At 44.1% G+C, this 10,417-nt stretch overlaps 1 protein-coding gene across 2 annotated transcripts in view; it reads left to right on the plus strand.

Moving 5' to 3' along the window:
- The first annotated feature begins 418 nt into the window (after positions 1–418).
- Positions 419–10,417, plus strand: part of LOC146967571 (putative uncharacterized protein MYH16) — a 48,813-nt gene continuing 38,814 nt past the window's right edge. Inside the window, exons 1-2 of one of the 2 annotated variants that reach the window (XM_085761459.1) lie at positions 618–717; positions 8,910–9,089. In XM_085761459.1, coding sequence (XP_085617585.1) covers positions 646–717; positions 8,910–9,089 — 252 coding nt within the window. In that variant the 5' untranslated portion in view covers positions 618–645. Of the gene's footprint in view, positions 718–8,909; positions 9,090–10,417 lie in introns of both variants that reach the window. The other variant, XM_085761458.1, reaches the window with a different exon arrangement.

Here is a 10,417-nt window from a genome sequence, read left to right on the forward strand (position 1 = left end):
ACAACGATTTAGGGGTCAAAAATGGCCGGAATTCTCCTTTAACAACAGAGGTAGAGAAGGTGTTGACCTTCTCCTCATAGCTAATAGAGACTCAACCGATCCCACCAAGAGGCAGGAACAAGTGCACGGCGACAAGGAAAAAGGCAGACATGAAGGAGAACTGATGGAGGGTTGAAGGTTTAGTAAGGGTAAGAGACTGAGATTAGTTTAGAATTATCTGAACGATAAATGTACAAGATTGAGTACACCCATTTTACCTCTGCCTAAAGCTAAAAGAGGGAGGTGTGTGTGTGTGTGTGTGTGTGTGTGTGTGTGTGTGTGCGTGTGCGTGTGCGTGTGTGTGTGTGTGTGTGTGTGTCATTGTTCAGGCTCGTTGGTGTTTTCCTTCAGCTCGTCACCTCCCTCCTGCTCATCTCACAGTCAGGTAGCAGGCGTCACACACTTTCACATACACTTACGTACACACCCTCCCTTTCTCTCTCTCTCTCTCCCTCCCTCTCAGACATATACACACTTAGAGATACACACACACACACACACACACACTCCCACAGCCTCAAGACAGTACACACACACACGCATGCTTCACTTCCTCCCTAGAATCTGCTTGGGTGAAGACAGCATGGGCCTCAGAGAGCTGTGAGGATGGAGAAGAGAGTGTGTGTGATCCAGACTGACTTCCACCAGTACAGAGCCACCAGCAGAACCCTGGCACACGTAAGAACCCACATCTCTCTTCCTCTAACCCGCTTCTTTCTCCTTCTTCCTCCCTGTCTCTTCTCTCCATCTCTATTCTTTAGCTCTATACATGTGTTTCCCCTCTCATTCACTCTCACTCTCCAGGCCTGGTCTCTGTCTGTCACCATGTTGCTTGGCTGTAACAGGACCATGCCCGCCCCCTCCCTCACTGCAGGCCCACACCTCTGTAAGAGAGGAGAGGAGATCTTCTTTCAACAGGGGGCGTTAGAGTGTGTGAGATCATTGGCGTGTTGTAACTGTGTGTGCGGTGTGAGTGCTTTCACCTTTTTCCTTCTTTCTTCTGTCAGTTTTCAGTGTTTCTGACTCAGGTGTTTGCAGCTGTTGACTTGTTTTAAAGGGTTGCACATATAACACCAGCCTCTCTCTCACTCTCATAACACACATGCACACACACAGAAGAATGCAAACATAGACAACCATCAGATGCTAAAGCAGCAGCTAGCAAAGATTTAAGTACAGTTGATAAGAAGAACTTCATCCATTAAGTAAACAGGCAAACAGGCTTAAAACACACATTAAAACACACAATAATTAATAATACACAACTATGCAAAACTTCTCTGTTTACCTATGTATTAGTAGTTTAGGCTTTCAGCCTCATGTCATGGTAGGCCTATTTATCAGTCAAGTTGTCTTAAAGATGTCTCAGGTGTGACAGCAGTACAGTAGCCTTTGTGGTTTGCTCCACATCTATAAGGGTACAGCATTGCACCTCTTCACTGCCATGCAGTTTATTACATTGTTATTTTTCTTCTGCTTCTTTATTGTCAATATGTGCATTCATTTATCTTAGAAGTATTATTATCTACCCATATCTTTGTTGTTCCTAAGTCCTATTTTACATTTCATATTTGCTCTGTAAAAAAAAGAATTTCCCCTCAGGGATTTATTAAGTAATTCTGATTCTGATATCAGTATATCTGAAGCAAACATGGCTGTAGCTCATGAGGAAGGGAATGATAACATGATCATTGCACACGTAGAGTTGGAAAATAGGGTTTATTGTCAGGTGGTTTTGTAATGTAATTGTTGATTGATGAGGTCAAATACAAAAGTAAAAGCAGGTGCTCGTCCATCAGCGGGACCTTTGGACTAGAATTCTGGTTCTGATACAGACAAACATGTGATAGGACAATTTGTTTAGACCTTACAAGCTCTTTATATTCACCATGTAAGGTGTGTAATGAATAATGAGGAATATGAACATCCAAACAACAACATAGTAAAACATGGAGCTACTGTAAAACATATACAGGCAGTTGTATAACTGACGTATGATTATTATGAAGAATTATTAGAATGAATAAGGAAGAAATATTAGAACGAATGATACATCAGCAGTACTGTATAAACACCGGGTCTGAGAGCTGAGGGAAAGAAGCAGATCCAGGACCTGCTGCCTCTGGAACAAAGGTTCCAGTTTCAGTCTCATTCTGTCACCTCCATCCGTCTTCAACCGCTTATCCGAGATCAGATCGCAGGGGCAGAAGATCCACCAGAGAGCCCCAGACTTCCCTTTTCCCAGCTACATCAGCCAGCCCTGACTGGGGGATGTTCCCAGGCCAGGCAGGAGATATAGTCTGTCCACTTACACCCTCCTGGGAAAACCCATTTCGGTGGCTCGTATCCACAACCTCGGTCTTTCAGTCATGACTAATCGCTCATGAAGCATAGTTGAGGGTAGGAACAAAGACTGACCGGTAGATCGAGAGCTTTGCCTTTTGACTCAGCTCTCTTTTCGTCACAAGGGTGCAGTACAGCGATTGCGATACCCGCTGCGCCGATTTTCTGACCAATCTTCCCTCAATTGTGAACAAGGCCCTGTGATTCTTGAATTCCTTAACTTGGGGCAAAGACCCATTCCTTACCCGGGGTTGCCAGTCCCCCAGTTTCCTGCTGAAAACCATGGCCTCAGATTCGAAGGTGCAGATCTACATCGCAGCTGCTTTGTGTCACTTCTGTAAAAGTAAAATAGAGTTCTTACTCACCTGGACTCTGCTCACTGTGTCCGTCCAGTCTCTGCTATTGGTGTTGGAGGGACAGGTGGAGTCTGTACCAGCTCAGCTGAAGCTCAAATCTCAGTCCCAGTGAACTTTAAATCCTGCCTCATCTTGTCACAAAGTGGTTGTTGACGCAATCGATGTGTATTCATCTGGTCTACTGGATCTAAACAGTCTCAACGTACAGTCGTCAGTTATGAAGTAAGTGTTAAGATCCTGATTGAACTAGCAGCATAGAGAGCCTGCTGACAACACCAGTGACACTTGACTTTAAGCCAACAGCAAGTTACATACTTGTTATTAGAAGTGGACATTCATTTTTTGCACAACTACGGAAACTCTGAGGATTTCAACTCATATATTACAAGAATGGAGTGTTTCTTAGTGATTCAGACATTGATGAAATCTTCTCCACAAAGGTTTTAGCCATGTTTCTTTGTCACGAACAGGTTGGTTACACCTGTTAACACAATCTGAGACTGTGATACACACATACACACACTCACACACAGCTGAGCCAGCCAACAAAAACATGAAAGGCTGTGTGGGTTTCACCTTTGATGAATCCCCATGTGGGTCATCATGACACTTTGTGTGTTTCATCTCAGGATAAATGTGAACGGTGGTGAATTGTAAGGAATCCTGGTGATCTCCTGATAATACAGTTAATGTTGTGTGTAATATGCTGGTACTGGGCTCCAGCTATGTCAGCTATTTCAATCAGCCCCGTCAGAACAATGACTGGCATTGAAACCCCTCCGCTGTGTTTCTAATGTCAACAGTCGTCCCTTCAGTGTAATTGCCTGACAACAGTCACATCATCGTATGATTTATGAGCTGCAGTTATTGTACCTGACCTGCAGCCAGTCGACCACAGGAGTGTAAATGAGCTGTGAGCTGCTCCAGTGATCAAAGGCTAACCGAGCGTTCCTCCGCGATCTGGACACGAGTTCAGCCAGAGGCCGGGCTTCACCCCGCCGCCCGCTCACCTGGGAGCGCTCTGGACTTTTTAAGTTTTACACTACGCAGAGTGCAGAGCAGAGACTGAACAGAAACATCTGACCCTGCAGCTACAGTACAGCCAGACCTGCTGCACAAATGGGCAAATAGGCAAAGACTAATGACAGCAGCTGTCTGCTCCAGCTGATGAAGATGCTAATGCATGATAAGTAGAAACTGTTCAAGTCTGAATCTTGCACTGCTTGCAGCTAGCTTTTTTGTTGACTAAAGCTAATTTATCATGACTTTAATGTGTGAAGAATCAACACTCACATTGTAAGTCATTTGTCTTCCAACAGTAGTAACATTTAGAAGAAAAAAACAATGTCTAAATGGGGAAAATAATCATTTAAATATCTGTCTTTGACTTAAATACTGCAACTACTCTGTAATGATGCAAAGGTTTGTGCACACTTTGTTGTTAGAGCATTAGACTGGGGACAACATGCACTGGACTTGAGTTGCATTTAAACCACCTGTACGTGTGAATGACAGCTGAGATTCTGAACAGCTGATAAATAAAAGAAAGGACCAGAGAGCACAGGATAAAAAAAACCCAGTTCCTCCAGGAATCAGAGGAGGGGGCGCTTATTTAGGAAATTGCTAGAAAGTTTCAAACAGATTAGAAACTGTGTGTTTGCTTTGTTGTGGAGAAGTTTGTGTCTGTCTCTGCTCTGCAGGTTTGATCAGACAAAAGTCTCTCGGCTTCAAGTCAAAACATGAAAACTTTTCCGAAGTGTAACTCGTATTCACCGCGCGGAGAAGGATTGAGCTGCAACAAAGGGAGCGTTAGATTTTTTTGCATTCTCGACAATGGCACCGGTTTAAGAGGCTGAGCCCTGTGATCATGCTAAAGGTGAACCATTGATGTGTCACATTCATCATCCTGCAGAGTGATGCTGAGTGCGCTGGTAAATCCTGCTCTGACGGGTAAATACGTCGTGTGTTTAAACTAACTGTGGGCAGAGGAAGTTCAGGTGTGTCAGCAGGCAGGTTCGCATGGTGGTTAAAACGCACTTCTCCTAAATCTTATTTGGACAACACGGCAATTAGCAAGGCACACTTAGGAAAGATGATACCACATTTCCCCGACTTATTTCCATGAGTTTGTCAGGGCTGAGAGGTAAACTCACTGTCAGGGTTCAGAGAGCCGAGCTAATGACAGCTCTTTTCCAATGGCACAGATACCGGCGTTCAAGCAGCAACAGGTTTCTCTCTCTCTCTCGTATGTGTGTGTGTGTGTGTGTGTATATAACTGAGTTTTCCCTTTTAAACTGCTTCTTCGGCTTGAAATCTCAAAGTGGAAAATTAGCTCACATCTGTTTTTCCAGAGAAGGAAAACTACACGTTCTCGTGCTTAGCAAATAAAAAGACAAAATGACTTGTAGGATCTTGTTGGGTGTGGAGAGAAAAATTAAAGCTGACTGACTCTGACACTGATGACTTTTATTAGGTTTTACATCCCAAACAGTATGAAGGTTCATAAAGCAGCTGTTGGTTCTAAGTCTCAGTCCACAGAGAAATACACACAGTCTTTAAGGACCAGAAACTGAGCCTTACAAACAGCCAGCAGGACTTTTGTAACTTTGTGATGTCACAGTCGCTCCTCAGCCAAGTCCTGCCCCAAAATAGAGGCTCAAGCCCGGGTTACTGGACCTCAGAGGGGTTTTTGTGTTGTTTTTGTTTTGCTGGTCTGACAAGTAATATTTTATCTGTCTTCAGAAGTCTTGATTTTACAGTGACTTCCTGATTAAATGGTTCATGTTACCTTTCAGTTTGATGTGTCTGTAAATATAAAGCTACGACAAGCTATAAGTCCCGCAACTGAATAATGCCCATCAGCTGTTTTGGATTTTATGTTGAGCTGGATTCCTGTAGTTTGTGCCACTGATCTTTACAGATGTTTATTTAGCCTGTGAGTCTGGACTGGTGAGGTGCTGGTGAGTACAGTTAAACTGAAGTCAACATACCACTGACATTTTTTGCATCATGGTCTGTCTCTGATCAGCTAAACACTGCTGTCTGAACCTTTGACCTTTGACCTCTGTGCCATGTAGCGATCACACCGCAGTTTGTTTTAACTGGTTGGGGATACCAACCAGAGTGGAGGAGGGATTTAAGGAGTTGTTAGTGGGTTGATTTGTTTTAAAATACTATATATTAGATTGGCTACCAGACTGACTTTGTGTAAATGCAATAGTTTGTCCTATGTAGCATACTATAGCCAGGTGGCTCTATGTGAAGTCTGCAATATAAACCATACTGTAACATCATTCGGCCGGTCTTTGTCATTACAGTACATTGGCCTTCTGAGCTGAATGATGGCCGCAGGTTTTGCAGAGCATTATGATGTCACAAGTTGACTTTTGGATATTAAGTGATCACAGTGACCTTGACCTTTGAGCAGCAAATTGTTGTCACTTCATCCATGTGATTGTTTGACGCAAACTTCCAGACGGTAGTTGATGTTCACACCTACTGCTGTAGCAGCAGTTCGTTTTAGTGCAATGTTTGTGGTTGCACCTTTACAATGTTGTTCATCTTTGGTTGGATGTGGCAGTTGCTTAAGAGCAGAGGAGAAACCTCTGGGCCTTTGAGGTACTGAGGAATTTTTTATTGCTTTATTTATTGTGAATGAGTGACACCTCCTGGCAGGCAGGGCCTTCAGTTACTGTAATAAAGGCCTGTGTAATTCAAGTGGATGTACATGGACATGAATTTGATATTTACAGTCTTAGCCATCACGTTTTTTTTATTTTAAGTTGTGGACAGAATAGTTTTGTGGCGTCTACTGTGTATTGGCGTATACTTGGAGGAGGTTGTCAGTGAGTGAGTGAGCAAAGAACACACCAAAGGGATGAGTGAACACGGGGATGATTAGCTGCAACAGTGTGGATTAATCAGCTGTTTGTATGGACTGCGCTGCTTGGACTGTGCTGCATTTTTAATCGATGGTGGTACTCCAGTACACAGCTGCTGAACTTTGCCTCCACCTCTCTGACCCATCACCGGTGCTGTGCCTCTGCCTCCACATCGCCATCATGGCCATCAGGAGTATATCCACCGGAAGCTTTAACATCAATGACTCCAAACCAGTTCAGTCCATCTGGTCTTCAGCTCTCATCCATCAAAGAACTCTGGACAGAAGGTTGACCACAGTGTGTTAGCAATCCTAGCTCGGTCAGTTAACATCTGCGCCAAACACAACAACACCATCCTCAGACCGTTCAACGTCCGCTCCCTGACCATCAGGGCTCCTCTCCTCCAGGACGTCCTGACAGACTGTAAGTCAGATTTTCTGTGTTTGACAGAAACATGATAACAACCTAATGAGTTCTCACAGCTGAACGAATCTACTCCTGGGTTTGTTTACATCTGTTAACCCCAGGTCTCTGGCAGAGGGGGCGGCGGTCTTGCGGTAATTTACGGTGTGCAGAATTTGAAAAGATCACAGCAGTATATTTGATTTAAGATGTTTATGAACAGAAACTCTTTGCTTCACCTGCCACAAGGAAGCAGACTGTCTTTGTTTCCTGCTTCATGGGCACAAGTTGCTGGTTCAGTCAGGATCACTTTGTCAAAAATAATCTTTATTTACTTGCAGAAGTTTCATTTGGCGGTATGGTACTGTTCTGGGACCCCCTGCTCTTCCACGCGCTTGCATGGAAAGCCTGAGGCAGGAAGAGCACCTTCCTGCCCTTCATGAGCCATCATGAACGGCATAAGCAGAGAGCGCAGCAGCAAAGAAAACCCAGACAGAGCAGAGCAGCCAACAAGATAGTACAATGATAAGGTTCATGACAGATGACGGGAGCAGCCGGGGTGGAGGTGGGTTGCAAAGAAGCCAGCAGAGGAAGCAGCAGCAGCAAGGGAGGTGACGTTGGGCTAGAGCAGTTTAAATAGCGCGCTCTGAATGCAATTCCCCAATAGGAAGCAGCCACGGGGAGTCAGCTGAGCCATCAGCTGATCTGCTCGGTGTTGACAGCTACGCTGTTGATGACGTCGTGGCCTGCCAGAACTAACGCTACGCTTGATTTGTTAACTGTGCTGGGTGAGCATTGTGATTGAGTATTTCAGGAACATGGAGCAATGAGGTGAAGATCTAAACCGTTTTACCATATGTCTGCTGTTTCCTCCTCCTTCTTCTTTCCTTCCGCCTTCTTTTTCGTTGGTTTATTTATGAACGTGAAACTCACGAAACTCTTAAAACGTGCTCTCTGGTTGGCTGGATTTTCTGTTCGGGCTGTCGTACAAACATGGTGGCAGAAGATGGTGACTCTCTCTAAAGCAAGACCCTTTATTAGAATTATAAGACTACGAAAACCAAACTAATTTTATAGTGATTATACACCTATACAAATATATTCATGGGTCGTATATTCAAATTTTGCCAATAAACCCTGCCAATTATTACACACTGGACCTTTAAGTTTCATTTTAAAACTGGAGATCGAGCTGTAGTTTTTGATGTCATCTGGCTGGGCGTTCCACTGAGTTGTTGCTCTTACACAGGGTATGGAACTGTCTCTTGCTGACGATATCTGTGGATTTTAATGGCTGTGCTGAGCGGAAGTTAATAGAGTCTTGTAGTGGAGGTTGGACAAAACTATCAAAGATCTTTAACAGGCACAGCTTTCAAAACTCAGAAGATGATTTTTTCCGGTATCCGACAGTAATTCCGAACCTCTGAACTTCCATATGACATAGGGCTCCAGTTGTTGTTTTTATTGCTTTGATTGATTGTTTATTGCCACGTATGGTGGTCCCGTGGTCCTATTGAAGGCCCAGAGTCTGGAGCAACTGTTCGTCACTGCTTAAGTGTATAAAGACAGAAAAGTTGGTTTTCCTTCACGGAGCATCAGCCCAGAGAGAACGAATCATATTGTTTGTGAAAGAAGTCCAGTGTGGAGAGAGGGGAGGAAATGTGGACACATGTGCGTGTGTTCAAACAAACATGTGGATGTCTTTTAGAGGGCAAACTCTTTGTGCAGACAGTGTGTGCGTGTGTGTGTGTCTGTGTGTGTGGAGAGAAGGAAGAGAGAGAGGTGGGGTACAGTTCAGACTCCAGACAGAGGAGAACGAAAGTGAGAGCGTCATTTACCCAACGCCTGCTCCCTGTATGTGTGTGTGTGCATGTGTGTGCGTTTCCAGGTTGCGTCTCTGTCATTACAGCAGCACATTCACACACAGGAGGCAGGGATGAGGGAGAGAGAGGAGTTGAGGAAAGCCATAGAGCAAAGTGACCGGCTCCTGTCCAGGGTCCGGGAGCTGGAGGAGCAGAACTCTCAGCTCCACAAGGAGAAGAATGAAGTGTCCTCCAAGTACCGAGCTGTAAGTCTGCCCTCTCTTCACTGCACTTTTTCCCCTTTAAGAGAATCTTTCCTCTTTTGTTTCACTTACTTGATACTTTAGTAGTCATGATTTGTGATTAAGTCAGAATTTCTGCTCGATAAGGGATTTTGAACATGGTCATTATACCATCCCTGGGTGAATGAAATGAAGTGGATAATGATACCCTTGCAGAGGCAGGAGGGAGATGCAGACACCACGGCAGTCGCTGTGTTCGAGCTTGTTTTAATGCTGCGGGTTTTTACTGCTGTGTTGACCATTTTCCAGCTGATCGTTTTATATTGAAACCAAGAAGAGTGTTTTTTACTCGGCCTGCTCTCATACTGCTGTGAGGCACCGTGCTGTTTCCTGGCCTGGTTGGGTTTACTTTAACTAAAGCAAAGGAGTGTGTGAGTGGCGCATCCTTCTGCAAGGAGGGGGGTGTCACTGTGCTGTTACTGACTGTGAGGAATACAATCTGACAGTCCTGTTGGTAGACAGATTTCATACTGTATGACTGATGACAGATCAAAGACTGAGGCTACAATAACCAACACAAACACTGGTTGCAATAATATGTCATTGTCATAGCAGCAGCATCTGCACATGAAGAGCCAGATGTTTTCCTCTGGAGATGGTGGAGACCCAATCAGAGCTAAATTTGACTGCTGATGCATTCATGTCTTCTAGATTCACTACAGTCTAATAAGGTCATTATATTTCATTGTTATGTTTGCAGCTTGTTTAGAAGCAAATTGATCGGAGAACTGTTAGGAGGCATAACCACATGGGCTCCAGTGGCTATGGCCCCTATATGTCATCCCCCATTGTACTTCCTGTCCATCTCCACTGTCAGTGTAGAATTAAATGGCCGCTGTAATTAAACCAACTCCGCACATGCACCTTCCACCTCTTTGTTCATTTTCTGTTGGCTAGGAGTTAAGGTCTTCACACACCAAGCATTCTTATAATTCATCATTCAACAAAAATCGTTATGCACACGTCACCTTACACTGAGTTCAATGCGTTTTATTACTATGGGTTTTTATTTTCTGTTCCAAAACTGCAAGAGGAGACAAAAGTCGTCAAGCAGTGAGGATGATTTTGTGGTCCTCTCACTAATCGAAAATAAAAAGAGAGGAGGAAAATATTTGGTCCATCCAATCCTGAGAAGACTTCAAGACCAGCAGAATTAACATGATTGCTTCCATGTTTATTTTAGGATGTCAGTGGTCCAGAATGATAGAATATTAGTTCTACTGGAGCCACACATTAAAAAGAAGACGACCAATTTCTGGGATCCAAATGAACAGCAGCTGGCAGTATGTCTA

The sequence above is a fragment of the Trachurus japonicus genome, chromosome 19 (assembly GCF_045865225.1).
Source record: "Trachurus japonicus isolate A0001 chromosome 19, Traja_1.0".
In the NCBI taxonomy this organism is placed as follows: domain Eukaryota; kingdom Metazoa; phylum Chordata; class Actinopteri; order Carangiformes; family Carangidae; genus Trachurus; species Trachurus japonicus.